Source organism: Oncorhynchus keta, chromosome 28, assembly GCF_023373465.1.
Source record: "Oncorhynchus keta strain PuntledgeMale-10-30-2019 chromosome 28, Oket_V2, whole genome shotgun sequence".
Lineage (NCBI taxonomy): Eukaryota > Metazoa > Chordata > Actinopteri > Salmoniformes > Salmonidae > Oncorhynchus > Oncorhynchus keta.
This window is the reverse complement of record NC_068448.1, coordinates 61,245,592-61,263,936: the sequence shown is the minus strand read 5'-3', so window position 1 is coordinate 61,263,936 and position 18,345 is coordinate 61,245,592. Positions and strand designations below refer to the sequence as shown.

The window sequence follows — 18,345 nt, the reverse complement described above, 5'->3', positions numbered from 1 at the left end:
TTGATAAAGATGAGCAATAATAACTGTATAAAATAAATAATACATTTTTTTTTCCAAAAGGCAAGGGTCATAATTATTGACACTCAAAAATTCTTATAAATAAAGTGGTCACATTTTTTGGTCCCATATTCCTAGCGCGCAATGACTACATCAAGCTTGTGACTGCATTTTTCAGTTCATTTTGGTTGTGTTTCAAATGATTTTGTGAGCAATAGAAATTAATGGTAAATAATGTATTATGTCATTCTGGAGTCACTTTTATTGTAAATAAAAACATAATATGTTTCAAAAGACATCTACATGAATGTGGATGCTACCATGATTACAGATCATCCTGAATGAATCGTCAATAATGATGAGTGAGAAAGTTACAGAGGGTCAAAGATCAAATCCCCAAGACTTGCTTACCTCTCACCATTACCAATAACAGGGGAGGTTAGCATTTATGGGGGGGTTATGATCTTTGACCCTCTGTAACTTTCTGTGTCATTATGACTGTCACGCCCTGACCACAGAGAGCCTTTTTATTCTCTATTTTGGTTAGGTCGGGGTGTGACTAGGGTGGGTGATCTAATGCACGTTGGTCCGAGTATATTTTCAACGACGATCGTGACAGAAGATCCCACCACACCAGGAACAAGCAGCGTGCCCAGGAGGAGATGGCATCCTGGACTTGGGAGGAGATCGAGGAGAGAATATCCTGGACTTGGGAGGAAGTCCCAAGTAAGAAGCAAGATACGAAAGCCTGTTGTGGAAACAGACGGCAGGAGAGAAGGGAGGACAGTGACGACGCCGGGGTCGCGGCCAGGTAGAAAGCCCAAAAGACAGCACAAACAATTTCTTTTTAAGGGGGGGCACACGGGGTGGTCGCCGGAGCCGAGGAATGAGCCAGCGACCCTCAGGGAGTCGAAGGAGGAACTCGACGAAAGATTCTGAAGAGAGGTGGTCGTGATGAGAGTGCTGCAGAGCGGGCGTGCTGAGGAGCGTGACACCAGTCCGGTGTCATCTGCACCAGTTTCACGCATCTGGCCTCCAGTGCACCTCCCCAGTCCGGTACATCCTGTGTCTCCTCCACGCACTCGCCCTGAAGTGTGTGTCACCGTTCCGGTACAATTTGTGCCAGTTCTACGCACCAGGTCTCCAGTGCGCCTCCACAGCCCAGTACGTTCTGTGCCAGCTCCCCGCACTCGCCGGGCGAATTGTGTCATCGTTCCGGTACAATTTGTGACAGTTCAACGCACCAGGTCTCCAGTGCGCCTCCACAGCCCAGTAAGTCCTGTGCCAGCTCCCCGCACTCACCGTGCGGAGTGTGTCATCGTTCCGGCACCATCTGTGCCAGCTCTACGCACCAGGTCTCCAGTGCTCCTCCACAGCCCAGTACGTCCTGTGCCTCCTCCTCGCACTCTCCCTGAAGTGCGTGTCCCCAGTCCGGTACGTCCTGTGCCTGCTCCTCGCACTCTCCCTGAAGTGCGTGTCACCAGTGCCGGTCCCACGCATCAGGCCTCCAGTGCGTCTCCCCAGTTCAGAGCTTCAGGCGACGGTCCCCAGTCCAGAGCATCAGGCAACATTTCACAGTCCGGAACCTCCTGAGACGTTTCACGGTCCGGAACCTCCTGCGACGGTCCACGGTCCGAAACCTCCTACGACGGTCCACGGTCCAGAACCTCCAGCTCCTTGGGCAGGAGCCTTCCTCTGCGCCAATACCCAGTCCGAGCATGGCGTCCAGTCCAGCTCCATGGCAGGAGCCCTTTTCTGCGCCGATGCCCAGTCCAGGCACGGCGTGCAGTCCCGCTCCATGGCAGGAGCCTTCCTCTGTGCCGATGTCCGGTCCCGCTCCAAGGCCGGAGCCTTCCTCTGTGCCGATGTCCAGTCCAGGCACGGCGTCCAGTCCCGCTCCAAGGCCGGAGCCTTCCTCTGCGCCGGTTCCCAGTCCAGGCACGGCGTCCGGTCCCGTTCCATGGCAGGAGCCTTCCTCTGCGCCGATGTCCAGGCACGGCGTCCGGTCCCGCTCCATGGGAGGAGCTTTCCTCTGCACCGGTGCCCAGTCCAGGCGGTCAACTCAGCTCCATGGCCAGAGCCTTCTTCGGCGCCGGTGCCCAGTCCGGGTGTGGCGTACAACCCAGCCTCTGCTCCGATGGCCAGACCCGTGGTCTGGGCGAGGGCAAAGTCCCGCACCAGAGCCACCACGGATGCTGGCAAATCCACGAGTGGAGTGGGTATTTCGCCCCGCACCGGAGCCGCCACCAACGCTAGACGCCCACCCGGACCCTCCCCTATAGAGTCCGGTTTTGCGTCCGGAGTCCGCACCTTTGGGAGGCGTACTGTCACGCCCTGACCATAGAGAGCCTTTTTATTCTGTATTTCGGTTAGGTCGCGGTGTGACTAGGGAGGGTGATCTAGTGTATTTATTTCTATGTTGGCCTGGTATGGTTCCAAATCAGAGGCAGCTGTTTATCGTTGTCTCTGATTGGGGATCATATTTAGGCAGCCATTTCCCCACTGTGTTTTGTGGGATCTTGTTTCTGTGTAGTTGCCTGTGAGCACTGCATGAACTTCACTGGTCGTGTATTCTTTATTGTTTTTTGTTCGGTTCTCTTAAAATAAAAAGATGCCAAACCGATTTCACGCTGCTCTTTGGTCTGAGTATGATTACAACGACGATCGTGACAATGACTCAGTAATGTCACAATACATTATTTAACATTCATTAGTATTGGCCACAAAATTATCTGAAACACAACCAAAACTAACTGAAAATGCATCCAACAAGCTTGACATAGTCATATGGGACGAAATACTAAACTCTTGGCTAACTTTTTTTATACAAATCTTTAGGGGTGTCAATAATTTTGACCCTTAACTTTTTGAGAAGAAAAGTATTACTTGTTAAAAAAAATCTCTCTCTCTGAGCAATTGTATTAGTATAAAATAAAATGTCACATTTTTTTGGAGCTTAAAATAAAGGTCAGTATTTGAATTATTGCTCAACTGTATGAAGGGTGTCAATAATGTTGGACCCCAATTGTACGTATATTTTTTTGGGGTGTATTTTCATCTTATTGTGACAGACATAGATGAGGGGTAACATGTATGTGGTGCGGGCGACAGTGTTACCTGCTAGCCTCAGGCACAGGTAAGAGATCAGTTACAGTGCCATCAGAAAGTACTCACACACCTTTTCCATATTTTGTTACATTTGTTACAGTCTGAATTTCAGATGGATTCAATTGAGATTGTTCTCTCACTGGCCTACACACAATATCCCATAATGTCAAAGTGGAATAATATTTTTCAGCATTTTAAAAAATGTATACAAAATTGAAATCTTAAGTGCTTCTGTTATGGCCTAAATAAGTTCAGTAGTTAAAATCGGATTAACAAGTCACATAATAAGTTGCATGGACTCACCCTGTGTATAATAATAAATAAAGGTAAAAAAAAAATGTTTTACTTTTTCGTTATTGTGTTTAACATGATTTTTCAATGTCTAACTAATCTCTGTACACCACACAAACAATTGGCTGTAAGGTCCCTCAGTCGAGTAGTGAATTTCAAACACAGATTCAACCACAAAGACCAGGGAGGTTTTCTAATGCCTCTCAAAGAGGGGCACCGGTTGGTAGATGAGTAAAAATAAAATAAAAAGCAGGCATTGAATATCCCTTTGAGCATGGTGAAGTTATTCATTACATTTTTGTATGGTGTATTATTACACCCAATCACTACAATGATACAGGTGTCCTTCCTAACTCAGTTGCTGGAGAGGAAGGAAACTGCTCAGAGATTTCACTATGAGGCCAATGGTGACTTTAAAACAGTTACAGAGTTTAATGGCTGTGATGCAATAAAACTGAAGATGGATCAACAACATTGTAGATACTCTACAATACCAAACTAATTGACAGAGTGAAAAGAAAAAAGCCTGTACAGAAAAAAAAATGCCAAACCTGTTTTGGCACGAAAGTAATACTGTAATAATGTGACAAAGCAATATAACTTTTGTCCTGAATACAAAGTCTTATGTTTTGCGGCAAATCCAACATAAAACATCCCTGAGTACCACTCTTCATATTTTAAAGCATGGTGGGGGCTGCATCATGTTATGGATATGCTTGTAACCATTATGTACTGGGGAGTTTTTCAGGATAAAAAATAAACTGAATGGAACTAAGCACAGGCAAAATCCTAGAGGAAAACCTGGTTCAGTCTGCTTTCCACCAGACACTGGGAGATGAATTCACCTTTCAGCAGGACAATAACCCAAAACACAAGGCCAAATCTACACTGGAGTTGCTTACCAAGAAGACAGTGAATGTTCCTGAGTGGCTTAAATCTGCTTGAAAAATGGCATGACTTAAAAATGGTTGTCTAGCAATGATCAACAACCAATATGACAGAGTTTGAATAACATTTTGAAGAATAATGAGCAAGTATTATACAATCCAGGTGTGCAAAGCTCTTAGAGACTTACCCAGAAAGACTCACAGCTGTAAGTCTTGCCAACTGTGATACTAACATGTAGAGACTCGGGAGTGTGAATACTTATGTAAATGAGATATTTCTGGATTTAATTTTCAATACATTTGCAAACATTTCTAAAAACACGTTTTCACTTTGTCAATATGGTGTATTATGTGTAGATGGGTGAGAAGAAATATACATTTTGAATTCAGGCTTTAACACAACAAAAGGTGAAATAAGTGAAGGGATATGAATACTTTCTGAAGGCACTGTATGTAACAGCATAACAATACAGTTGATGTATGGCATTGGCTCAATTCCAGAAAAAAAAAACTAAAGGTCAGTCCTCATTGGTGGAGTTCAGCAAGCAGGACTTCCTGACTTCTCATTGGGCTAAAAACAGACTAGTGTATAACTTCCTGTATAATTTCCTGCCCTCCTTCTGCGATGATAGCGTTTAGGGTCACACTGTCTTTGGTTAGTCCACAACAGATGCTCTGTAGAAGAGAATTTAATCTAATTAAATAGTAGAGAATAGCAACGCAATGCATTGATTAGCATAGACCAGACAAGACCAGACCAGATTAGAATATGTAGCTGTGCAGTTAGTAACTCAAGACGCAGCATGTCCTCTCTATACCACCCTTTCTGTGCTCTGGTACTGTAACAATCTGTACCAGTCTGCTATCATGATAATGGCGCCTGCGGGGATGGCTGCCATTTTAACCAACTTTTCTATTTTGTGTGTTTTTCTGCATTGTTTGTAACGTATATTGTACGTAATGTTGCTACTACCGTCTCTTATGACCGAAAAGAGTTTCTAGACATCAGAACAGCGATTATGCACCTCCAACTGGACAAACATTTTTTCTTTAACTTCTTGCGTCGAGCCATCCCGGATCCGGGATCGTGACTACAGCCTCAAGCCCATTAACATAACGCAACGTTAACTATTAATGAAAATCGCAAATGAAATGAAATCAATATGCTAGCTCTCAAGCTTAGCCTTTTGTTAACAACACTGTCATCTCAGATTTTCAAAATATGCTTCTCAACCATAGCAAAACAAGCATTTGTGTAACAGTATTGATAGCTAGTGTAGCATTTAGCGTAGCATTTAGCGTTAGCATTCAGCAGGCAACATTTTCACAAAAACCAGAAAAGCATTCAAATAAAATCGTTTACCTTTGAAGAACTTCAAATGTTTTCAATGAGGAGACTCTCAGTTAGATAGCAAATGTTCAGTTTTTCCTGAAAGATGATTTGTTTAGGACAAATCGCTCCGTTTTCTGCGTCACGTTTAGCTATGAAAAAAACCTGTATCCAGGATTGTGTAAATCTATCCGCAAGCTCATTAGCATAACACAACGTTAACTATTCATGAAAATCGCAAATGAAATGAAATCAATATGCTAGCTCTCAAGCTTAGCCTTTTGTTAACAACACTGTCATCTCAGATTTTCAAAAATATGCTTCTCAACCATAGCAAAACAAGCATTTGTGTAACAGTATTGATAGCTATTGATAGCTAGCGTAGCATTTAGCGTTAGCATTCAGCATGCAACATTTTCACAAAAACTCACCAGAAAAGCATTAAATAAAATCATTTACCTTTGAGAAAAGCATTCAAATAAAATCATTTACCTTTGAAGAACTTCAGATGTTTTCAATAAGGAGACTCTCAGTTAGATAGCAAATGTTCCGTTTTTACAAAAATATTATTTGTGTTGACAAATCGCTCCGTTTTCTTCATCACGTTTGGGTAAGAAAAAAAACGACAATTAAGTCATTAAAACGCAAACTTTTTTCCAAATTAACTCCATAATATCGACAGAAACATGGCAAACGATGTTTAGAATCAATCCTCAAGGTGTTTTTCACATATCTATTGATGATAAATCCTTCGTGGCAGTTGACTTTCTCCTCTGAAGAAATGGAATGCGCATGGACCTAGAGATTACGCAATAATTTCGACACAGGACACCGGGCGGACACCTGGTAAATGTAGTCTCTTATGGTCAATCTTCCAATGATATGCCTACAAATACGTCACAATGCTGCAGAAACATTGGGGAAACGACAGAAAGGGCAGGCTCATTCCTGGCGCATTCACAGCCATATAGGGAGACATTGGAACACAGCGCCTTCAGAATCTGGGGCATTTCCTGTATGAAACTTCATCTTGGTTTCACCTGTAGCATTAGTTCTGGGGCACTCACAGATAATATATTTGCAGTTTTGGAAACGTCAGAGTTTTTTCTTTCCAAAGCTGTCAATTACATGCATAGTCGAGCATCTTTTCGTGACAAAATATCTTGTTTAAAACGGGAACGTTTTTTATCCAAAAATTAAAAGAGCGCCCCCTATCTCGAAGAAGTTAATGAGCGATGCAAAGGATGTACTGCTTCTCCAAGACCAGGTCCAAATCCTCGTCATTCGTGTGAAGAAAAGACGGAAATACAGGGGGCAGAGATCAGGGTCCTTTGTGAGAATTTGTTGGTGAGTGGGCAACCCACCTCTACCATCTGTTCTATTGGCCAACGTGAAATCACTGGAGAATTAACTTGATGATCCCCGTTCGAGACTATCATACCAACGGGACATTAAAAACTGTAATATCTTTTGACGACACAGATAATGACGACACAGATAATATACAGTAGGCTGGCTTCTCCGTGCATCGGCAGGACAGAGCAGCTACGTCTGGTAAGATGAGGGATGGTGGTGTGTGTCTATTTGTCAATAACAGCTGGGGTGCGATGTCTAATATTAAGAAAGTCTCGAGGTATTGCTCATCTGAGGTAGAATACCTCATGATAAGCTGTAGACCACACTATCTAAGAAGAGTTTTCATCTATATTTTTTCATTGCTGTCTACTTACACCACAAATAGATGCTGGCACTAAGAACACACTCAACGAGCTGTAAAAGGCCATAAACAAACAAGAAAATGCTCATCCAGAAACGGCGCTCCTAGCTTACAAGAAAAAATAAAGCAGAAAGTACCAGTGACTCGCTCAATACAGAAGTCTATGCTAATCAGATGACGCGGATGCTACGCTACAGGAATGTTTTGCTAGCACAGACTGAAATATGTTCCAGGATTCATCCAATGGCATTGAAGAGTATACCACCTAGTCACCGGTTTCATCAATAAGTGCATCAACAACGTCGTCCCCACAGTGACCGTACGTACATATCCCAACAAGAATCCACATGCAACTCCCTCAACGATCTAAAGGCTGGATCTTATAAGAAATCCCATTATTCCCTCAGACGAACCATCAAAGAGGTAAAGCGTTAATTCAGGACTAAGATTGAATCCTACTACACAGGCTCTGACGCTCATCGGGTGTGGCAGGGCGTGCAAACTATTACATACTACAAAGGGAAACCCAGCTGGGAGCCTCCCAATGGCGCGAGCCTAGCAGGCGGGCTAAACACCTTTTATGCTTGCTATGAGGCAATCAACACTCAAGCATGCATGAGAGCACCAACTGTTCCTGACGACTGTGTGATCACGATCTCCGTAGCCGATGTGAGCAATACCTTTAAACAGGTCAACATTCACAAGGCCGCAGGGCCAGACGGATTACCAGGACATGTACTCAGAGCATGCGCGGACCAACTGGCAAGTGTCTTCACTGACATATTCACCCAGGTGGTAAGGGTAGGCAACAACACATCTGCAACGCTGATCCTCAACACAAGGTGTGTGCTTAGTCCCCTCCTGTACTACCTGTTCACCCACGACTGCGTGGCCAAGCACGACTCCAACACCATCATTAAGTTTTCTGAAGACACAATAGTGACAACGATGAGACATCCTATAGGAAGGAGGTCAGAGACCTGGCAGTGTGGTGCCAGGACAACAACCTCTCCCTCAACGTGAGCAAGACAAAGGAGCTGATCGTGGACTATAGGAAAAGGAGGGCCGAACACGCACCCATTCGGGTCTGTGGTGGAGCGGGTCGAGAGTTTCAAGCTCCTTGATGTCCACATCACCAACAAACGATCATGGTCCAAACCAAGTCAGCAGTGAAGAGGGCACGACAAAACCTCTTCCCACTCAGGAGACTGAAAAGATTTGGCATGGGTCGCCAGATCCTCTCAAAGTTTTACAGCTGCGTCATCGAGAGCATCCATCACCGCCTGGTATGGCAACTGCTCGGTATCCGAGCGGTGTCAGAGGAAGGCCAAACACATTGTCGAAGACTCCAGTCACGCAAGTCATAGACTGTTCTCTCTGCTATCGCATGGCAAGCGCTACCGGAGCGCCACCTCTAGGTCCTAAAGGCTCCTTAACAGCTTCTATGCATGACTGCTGAACAATTAATCAAATGGCCACCCGGACTATTTACATTGTTTTTACACTGCTGCTACTCGCTGTTCATTATCTATGCATAGTCACTTTGCCCCTACCTTCATGTACAAATGACCTTGTCTAACCTGTACCCCTGAACATTGACTCAGTACTGGTAATTTAAATGTAATGTACTGTAACTCCTGTATTTAGCCTCGTTATTTTTACTTTATTGTGTTACTTTTAATTACATTTTTTACTTTTGTTTATTTATTACTTTTTCTTAACCCTATTTCTTGGACTTTGTTGTTGGTTTAGTGCTTGTAAATAAGCATTTCACGTTAAGGTCTACCCCTATTGTATTCGGCGAATGTGACAAATAAAATTTGATTTGATTTTATATTCAGACCATGCTGAATGATGGCTCTTTGGTCTCACTCACACACACACACACACACACACACACACACACACACACACACACACACACACACACACACACACACACACACACACACACACACACACACACACACACACACACACAGATCAATGACACTGGAATTACTTATTGGTTTCTCAGGACAGCCACCTTTCCTGTCCTCTCTGCTCCTCCCCATTCCTTGCCCTCTCCTCTCATCTTCACTCTCTCCCCTCCCCTCCTTTTCCCTCCACTCCTCTCCTCTCTGCTCTGCTCCTCTCATCTAATCTCCTCTTTTTTTCTCTCTCTCCTTTCTCCGCTGCCCAAAAAAACATTAACATGATCCTCCAATCAGTGTAATGGCCTGTGTTCCCACATTAGTCTCATCTCTCTAGCATCCCTCTGCTCTCTGGAGAATCAGTCTGTTTCAATACCAGACACAGTAGAAAGAAAGAGAGAGAGAGTGAGGTAGAGGAGAAGAGAGAGAAAGAGGAGAGGAAAGGAGAGAGAGAAAGAGAGAGAGGGTAAAGAGATAGACAGAAGAAGAGAGAGAGTGAGAGGTAGAGAGGGATATATTTGTTCTAGTATGTTCTGTAGTTGCTACGTGCTTGTTTCTTTTGATTCATTGCTCAAATTACTTTTCTAGACAGGAAATTAAATATATAAAGTACAGCACAGGTCCTATTGGCTCACAGATCATGTCAATAAACAGTGTCTTGTCTATTATCTAGTTAATTCTGTAGCTTGGCAGTGAGCGAACACTACTCTACATACCTTTCTGTCTGGAGAGGAAGCTTGTTAGAGGCTATAGGATAGAGGAGTTTGGATACAGGTTTTAGTGGTTTGAGGAGACAGAAATAGCCCACTAGAGGGAGGAATACTCCTTAACTAATACAACAAGACCAACACATCCATCCATGTACAGTTTGCTGATACCTTTTTCCATGTAATCAAATCAGTTATTGATCAAAATCATTATTAAGATCGAGATCAACCTAATGAAAATCATCAACAGTTTTGACTATTAAAATGGCCATGGCGTAGGTATATGTAAATAAAGTATTGGATTGCAGTTCAATAACAGATACTTGTTTCCCATTACCTATGTTTTTCTGCTATTCTGTATGGTTTCTGAAGACTCTTACTACTGTTGTTTCTTATTGCTGAAATTCTAAGGCGAATACTGGGTTTGTAGAAATCTTATTGGCCCTTTTAGTTCCAGATGTGTGTCTCCATCCAGTGTCTAGGGAGCAGTTTTAGTATATGGCCTCCCTTCATTTCCATTGTTCTGTCTCTCCATCCCTCTTTCTCTTTCCCACATTCTGTTAATCCCAGGAGCCAGATGCCTCACGTTAATGCCAAAATGAGATATGTCAACTGCCAAATGCGCCAATTGCCAAATGATTTTGTGAACTTGGGCAGAAAAAAGTTCACGTTGATCTACTGAGGCAAAAAGAGCACTGTCAGAGTTGAATTCAATAAGAGAAAAGATGCGAGGGAGCGCCAGAAAAGTAGCCTAATGTTTGGGAAAGCTTTGGTGAAGTGGTAAATGTGGATGATAGCAGTGCTGGCTATATTACAGTATATGTGATATAGTCACAAGGCGGGGACTTCAACTAGCACGTCAAGGGAACTGTACTGTTTAGATGAGTTAAATGGAATAGTAGTCTACCTCAAGTCAAATAAAATTGTATTTATCACATACGCATGGTTAGCAGATGTTTTTGCGAGTGTAGCGAAATGCTTGTGCTTCTACTTCCGACAATGCAGTAATATCTAACAAGTAATCTAACAAATTCACAACATCTATCTAATACACACAAATGTGAAGGGATGGAATAAGAATATGTACATAAAATATATGGATGAGCGATGGCCGTGTGACATAGGCAAGTGACCGGTGATTTGGGTCTGTATGTTGGCAGCAGCCTCTCTATGTTAGTGATGGCTGTTTAACAGTCTGATGGCCTTAAGATAGAAGCTGTTTTTCAGTCTCTTGGTCCCAGCTTTGATGCATCTGTACTGACCTCGCGTTCTGGATGGTAGTGGGATGAATAGGCTGTGGCTCAGGTGGTTGTTGTCCTTGATGATCCTTTTGGCCTTCCTGTGACAGCAGGTGCTGAAGGTGTCCTGGAGGGCAGGTAGTTTGCACCTTGTGATGTGTTGGGCAGGCCGCACTTCCCTCTGGACAGCCTTGTGATTGAGGGCGGTGCAGTTGCCATACCAGGCGATGATACAGCCCAACAGGATGCTCTCGATTGTGAATCTGTAAAAGTTTGTGAGGGTTTTAGGTGACAAGGCGAATTTCTTCAGCCTCCTGAGTTTGAAGCGGCACTGTTTCACCTTCACCACGGTGTCTGTGTTGGTGGACCATTTCAGTTTGTCCGCGATATGTACACCAAGGAACTTAAAACTTTCCACCTTCACCACTACTGTCCCGTCGATGTGGATAGGGGGGTGCTCCCTCTGCTGTTTCCTGAAGTCCACGATCATCTCCTTTGTTTAGTGACGTTGAGTGAGAGGTTGTTTTCCTGACACCATACTCCGAGTGCCCTCACCTCCTCCCTGTAGGCTGTCTTGTCATTGTTGGTAATCAAGCCCACTACTGTTGTGTCGTCTGCAAACTTGATGATTGAATTGGAGGTGTGCATGGCCACACAGTCATGAGTGAACGGGGAGTATAGGAGGGGGCTGAGCACACACCCTTGTGGGCCCCAAGAGATGAGGAACAGCGAAGTGGAGATTTCCTACCTTCACCATCTGGGGGCGTCCCGTCAGAAAGTCCAGGTCCCAATTGCGCAGGGCAGGTTGAGACCCAGTGCCTTAAGCCTAATGATGAGCTTGGAGGGTACTATGGTGTTGAATGCTGAGCTGTAGTCAATGAACAGCATTCCTACATAGGTATTCCTCTTGTCCAGATGGGATAGGTCTGTGGACCTGTTGGGGCGGTATGTAAACTCAAGTTTGGTAGGTAAGGTGGAGGTGATATGATCCTTGACTAGTCTCTCAAAGCACTTCATGATGACAGAAGTGAGTGCTACGGGGCGATAGTCATTTAGTTCAGTTATCTTTGTCTTGGTAGCCATCTTGAAGCATGTGGGGACAGCAGACTGGGATAGGGAGCGATTGAATATGTCCGTAAACACACCAGTCAGCTAGTCTGCGGATGCTCTGAGGATGTGGCGAGGGATGCTGCTCACGTTGGCCACGGAGAAGGAGAGGGGGGGTGGTGCAGTCCTTGATAGCGGGCCGCGTCAGTGGCACTGTATTATCCTCAAAGCGGGCAAAGAAGGTGTTTAGCTTGTTTGGAAGCAAGACATCGGTGTCCGTGACATGGCTGGTGACTCTGCCACAGACGTCTTGTGTCTGGGCTGCTGAATTGAGACTCCATTTTGTCCCTATACCGACATTTTGCTTGTTTGATTGCCTTGCGGAGGGAATATCAAATCAAATCAAATGTATTTATATAGCCCTTCGTACATCAGCTGATATCTCAAAGTGCTGTACAGAAACCCAGCCTAAAACCCCAAACAGCAAGCAATGCAGGTGTAGAAGCACGATGGCTAGGAAAAACTCCCTAGAAAGGCCTAGGAAAACCTAGGAAGAAACCTAGAGAGGAGCCAGGCTATGTGGGGTGGCCAGTCCTCTTCTGGCTGTGCCGGGTAGAGATTATAACAGAACATGGCCAAGATGTTCAAATGTTCATAAATGACCAGCATGGTCAAATAATAATAAGGCAGAACAGTTGAAACTGGAGCAGCAGCACGGCCAGGTGGACTGGGGACAGCAAGGAGTCATCATGTCAGGTAGTCCTGAGGCATGGTCCTAGGGCTCAGATCCTCCGAGAGAGAGAAAGAAAGAGAGAAAGAGAGAATTAGAGAGAGCACACTTAAATTCACACAGGACACCGAATAGGACAGGAGAAGTACTCCAGATATAACAAACTGACCCTAGCCCCCCGACACATAAACTACTGCAGCATAAATACTGCAGGCTGAGACAGGAGGGGTCAGGAGACACTGTGGCCCCATCCGAGGACACCCCCGGACAGGGCCAAACAGGAATAACAACACTGTTTATATTCGGCCGTATTCCCCGACCTCTTTCCATAGTTGAATGCGGTGGTTCGCGCTTTCAGTTTTGCACGAATGCCGCCGTCTATCAACGGTTTCTGGTTGGGGTAGGTTTTAATAGTCGCAGCGGGTACAACATCTCCAATACACTTCCTTATAAACTCACTCACCGAGGCAGCGTAAAAATCTATGTTATTATCTGAGGCTTCCCGTATTTAACGTATTTAAAACCAGTCAAACTGATGTCATTTGGAAATTTTGTATGGAAAATCTTTCCAGTTTTCTTTTGTTATTACATTTTCTCCCTAAATGTATTTTCTGCGTGAGAGAAAGAGGAAAGCCAAAACAAATTAATTTACAGATGACAACTAGATTGAATGTACATTCTGTCACTCACTGTATGCCATGACTCTGGTGAGCAATGGTTTATTTAGTCTTCCAGGGCAACAAGTAGTAACAGAAGAAAAGTTGCATGTATCTAATAATAGACAAGTTGACTAACTAATAGCCTACCAAAATTTTGTAAATTATAATCAGAAACATAGATTTATCTTTAAGACCTGTCAAAAATGAATTATCCCATATTTGACAGTACTGCACATTTTCTATTATTAACTGGTTAGGGTTGGGTGCGTCCCCCAGATTTTCACTTTATCAAATATAGTCGGGAGGTTGCAGATGGGTTATTAGCAGTGGTGTAAAGTACTTAAGTAAAAATACTTTAAAGTACTACTTAAATCATTTTTGGGGGTACCTGTACCACTTTTACTTTTACTAAAGAAGATAATGTACTTTTTACTCCATACATTTTCCCTGACACCCAAAAGTACTTGTTACATTTTGACAGGAAAATGGTCCAGTTCACGCACTTATCAAGAGAACATCCTTGATCATCCCTACTGCCTCTGATCTGGCAGAGTCACTAAACACACTTTTACTTGAGTCATTTTCTATGAAGGTATCTGTACTTTTACTACAGTATGACTTTTGATGACTTTTTCCACCACTGGTTATTAGCAATTGTGGGCAGGTTTGGGTGAACAAACAGCTGTGTCTTTGTATGTGTGTGGTCAGATACAACCCTAACCAAAAAAGAAATCACCCAAACAAATTCCAATAAGCTGCAATGATTCCCTGACCAAAACCACGGATGTGTAAATTTGGTGTGAAAAATCCTGATACACTAGAAACCTGCATTCCCCTATTCATGTTACAGACAGTGGGTACCATTAGGACCCAGAAAGGGTTTTGTAATACAAATGATTTCATGAATCCCCCCCCCCCCCACACACACACACACGCAGGAGGATAATACTTCTAAACCCCACCTCACTGGATCGTAGAGATTCCACACATAAATCCTGTGGTTTCTATTTCTGAGAACTGACCAATCCCAGGAGCCTCTCTGTGGGATAACTTACGGCATTCCCTGTTGAATCTGGAAGTCATTGTAAAATGTCAAGAATGAGAACCATGGAACCTTGCGTGAACACAAAATGCCTTTCCCATTACTCTGTTCATTTTTCTGTTTGGTAGATTGAATATGGTCAATTCTACACAGTTTAGCGTGGAGCTGAGAGAAAATGTTGCTGTTTTAAAGGCCCAGTGCAGTCAAAATTCTGTTTTTCTTGTGTTTTATATCATATTGTACAAAAAACCAACACTGTAAAAGTGTGAAAACATTCACTCAACTGAGACATGGAGTGTGCCCTGTGTGTGTGCCATTTTGAAGGTGAATTGGCATGACCTTTGACCTGGGTAGGTATGGTAGTAGGTGCCAAGCGCAACAGTTTGTGTCAAGAACTGCAATGCTGCTGGGTTTTTCACGCTCAACAGTTTCCTGTGTGTATCAAGAATGGTCCACCACCCAAAGGACATCCAGCCAACTTAAAACAGCTGTGGGAAGCATTGGAGTCAATATGGGCCAGCATCCCAGTGGATTGCTTTTGACACCTTGTAGAGTCCATGTCCCGATGAATTGAGGCTGTTCTGGGGGTATAAAGAGGGGGGGGGGTGTCCTTAATGTTTTGTACACTCAGTGTGTATGTTTTATTGGCACCTGAGATGTTACAGATCTGCTGTATTTGAAGCACCAGTCCCTTCTGCCCAGTTTCCCTGAGGTTGCTACAGCAACCAAGCTGTTTTTACCATCCCTGTAACTGTCACTTCTGCGGAGAGATAGTTTTCTAAACTAAAACTCATAAAGAACTACAGAAGCATTAGGTTCTCGGTTTGATATGAGCGTTTGAACACCTGAGTAAGCTCCACTCATTACACTGGCGCAGTCATAGCCTTGACCAAGCCATTTCTTCCCCAGTATCCGCATACTTTTTTCTCAGTTACATTTTTTCCTTTTTCAAGACATTATTCAGTCACATCCTGAAGCCCAGGATACCAAAACTTGGCTTCGTTACTACGGATATATGGAAATTAAAAAGGGTTATGAGTTACCTTTGGAGGGTTACTGTCTAAATTATTTATTAAATAAATAAAAATTGACTGATGTCAGGCGCATGGACCCCCTGCCTTGAGGAGGCTGTGGGAGCTTCCCGTACCCCAGTTTGAAAACCCCTGGTCTATGGCACTTTCCTTTCACTCTGTTTGGTGATGGTAAATTCTTTCCTTCCCTCTAGGGATGGTGTGGTCGGACGTGAAGCGTCTATGGTACGAGGGCTTGGAGGACTTCCTGGATGAGTCGAGGAATCAGCTGAGCTTCGTCATGAACTCTCTCTACCTGTCCACCTTCGCCCTCAAGATAGTGGCTCACAGCAAGGTGTGTCTGTGTGTGTCTGTGTCTGTGTGTGCGTCTGTGTGTGTGTGTGTGTTTGAGTACTAATGTGATCTCCTATGTGCCAGTTTAAGAACGTGGAGGACACAGAGAGGAAAAATTGGGATGCCTTCCACCCCATCCTTGTGGCTGAGGGGCTGTTTGCCTTCGCTAACGTCCTGAGCTACCTACGACTGTTCTTCATGTACACCACCAGCTCAATACTGGGCCCACTACAGGTACACGCACCAACTAAAAGACGCACACACTCACAGTACTTTAGCTATCACTTCTGCCACGAGCAGCAGAAGGAGCACAATCACCATCATGGGAACTATTTCCCTGGTGAACATCCCAATTAATACAGATTCATTCTGCCATTGTTTCTCCTCCCAACTCTGTCCTCCGTCCTCAACACTGGGCCCAAAGTCTGTTCTGGATATTCGGCTGGAGTTCGTGTAGTGCCATAGAGTAGGTGTCCCTCTTTATTCAATTAGAGAAACCTTCAACCTCTCCCTTGCTGTCTCAGCCTGCCAGCTAGGATCAAAGTCCCAGCTCTCTCCATTGTGTGTGTATTTCCTATTTTCCTATGGCCAGGAATCTCTTTTTCTCTATTCAATTTGGCTAGATTTATGGACATAAGGTAATATGCCAATTAATTATAATATGAGCAGTTATGAATGATTGATGAGGTTATTCTGCTCCTATGACTATTGCCTATGTCCTGTTATTATGTGAAAGGGTTGTTGTGGGTTTCCTATCAAACAGCAGGACTCTCCTGTGGATTGGAATAATATTCTTAATACCAAAAGGTGCTATCTAGAACCAAAAAGGGTTCTTTGGCTGTCCCTTTTGGAACCTTTTTTCTAAGAGTGTACCTTGCTTCACTCTCTCTCTCTCTCTGTCAGTCACTCTCTCTATATCTCTCTATCTCTTTTTCTCTCTTCTTTTAGCTCTCCGTCTCTCTTTTTCTCTGACCTTCTCTTTTATCTATCTATCTATCTATCTATCTATCTATCTATCTATCTATCTATCTATCTATCTATCTATCTATCTATCTATCTATCTATCTATCTATCAAGCTGGAACTGTGACATCACTGTCTGGCATGGGCGAATGGAAAAGTTATTATCTGGCTGTGTGTACCTCCACACACATGCTCACATGGCAGACACACCCCTCAATGATTGTCTGACACACATTTAAATACGTGTACACACATGCCACACGAACAACCACCTACATTAACATATGAGCACATATTCTGTATGTACAAATACTTTGTCTCTCTCTCTCACACACACACACACAAACAAAAGCACTGAGACAGTAGTCCCACTGCAGACTGACGGTGTAGTGTGGTTATAGTGTGGTTAGGAGTAATGAATACTTGCCTGGTTATGCCTGGTTACTCCATCCTACCCAGAGAGGCCAACTCACTCTTCTATAGAGGAAGTACCCCACATAGAGGCCCTCCTGGGTGGAAAGTGTGTGTGTGTGTGTGTGTGTGTGTGTGTGTGTGTGTGTGTGTGTGTGTGTGTGTGTGTGTGTGTGTGTGTGTGTGTGTGTGTGTGTTGTGTGTGTGTGTGTGTGTGTGTGTGTGTGTGTGTGTGTGTGTGTGTGTGTGTGTGTGTGTGTGTGTGTGTGTGTGTGTGTGTGTGTGTGTGTGTGTGGTGGGTGGGTGGGTGGGTGGGTGGGTGAGAGAGAAAGCTAGTTGGAACGGTACAGATGAATCATCCCTTTGTCAGAGTGAGGTCCCTCAGGGCCAAAGTCTAACTGGGTTGTGTGTGTAGGTGTCTAACTCTGATGACATTTCAGGGTCGGTGTGTGTGTGTAGGTGTGTTTTAAAGGTGTGTGTATCCACCCCTCCCCTCCTGCGTCAGTACCCCCTAGTCTGCGTTAAGAGCTCCTGACCCCCTACATTCCTGCTCTGTTTGTACAGTAGGTTAGAGGCCAGCTGACAGCCAGGCAGATCATGCTGAGACCAGGGAACTTCCACAGCAACTAAATCAGCCATCTTCTAAGAGGGACGGAGGGAGTAGAGGGACCCGCCACACCAGATGATAGAGGAACCACTGGGGAGATTCACATGTGACAAGATAATGAATCATACTAATGGAGGAGCTGCTCTCTCTTTCTCTCTCTGTCCCGAAACAACCTGGGGAATTGCACCTTGTGGTCGTCCCTCTCGACTCCTGTTGGCTCTTGGTTAGGGAGTGAGTCTTCTGACTGAGGTCTCTCTCACACTGGACCATCTGTGTGTATGTGGGACAGGGGTGTTTGGGATGGTTAGACCTGGGCCAGGGAGCTACAGGTCTGG

General features: G+C 44.3%; 1 protein-coding gene across 1 annotated transcript in view; it reads left to right on the top strand.

Moving 5' to 3' along the window:
• trpc1 (transient receptor potential cation channel, subfamily C, member 1) overlaps positions 1-18,345 on the top strand; it is a 40,718-nt gene that overhangs the window by 19,740 nt on the left and 2,633 nt on the right. The window contains exons 8-9 of the mRNA XM_052483475.1: positions 15,892-16,031; positions 16,115-16,264. Of these exons, the coding sequence (XP_052339435.1) occupies positions 15,892-16,031; positions 16,115-16,264 (290 nt within the window). The remainder of the gene's footprint in view (positions 1-15,891; positions 16,032-16,114; positions 16,265-18,345) is intronic.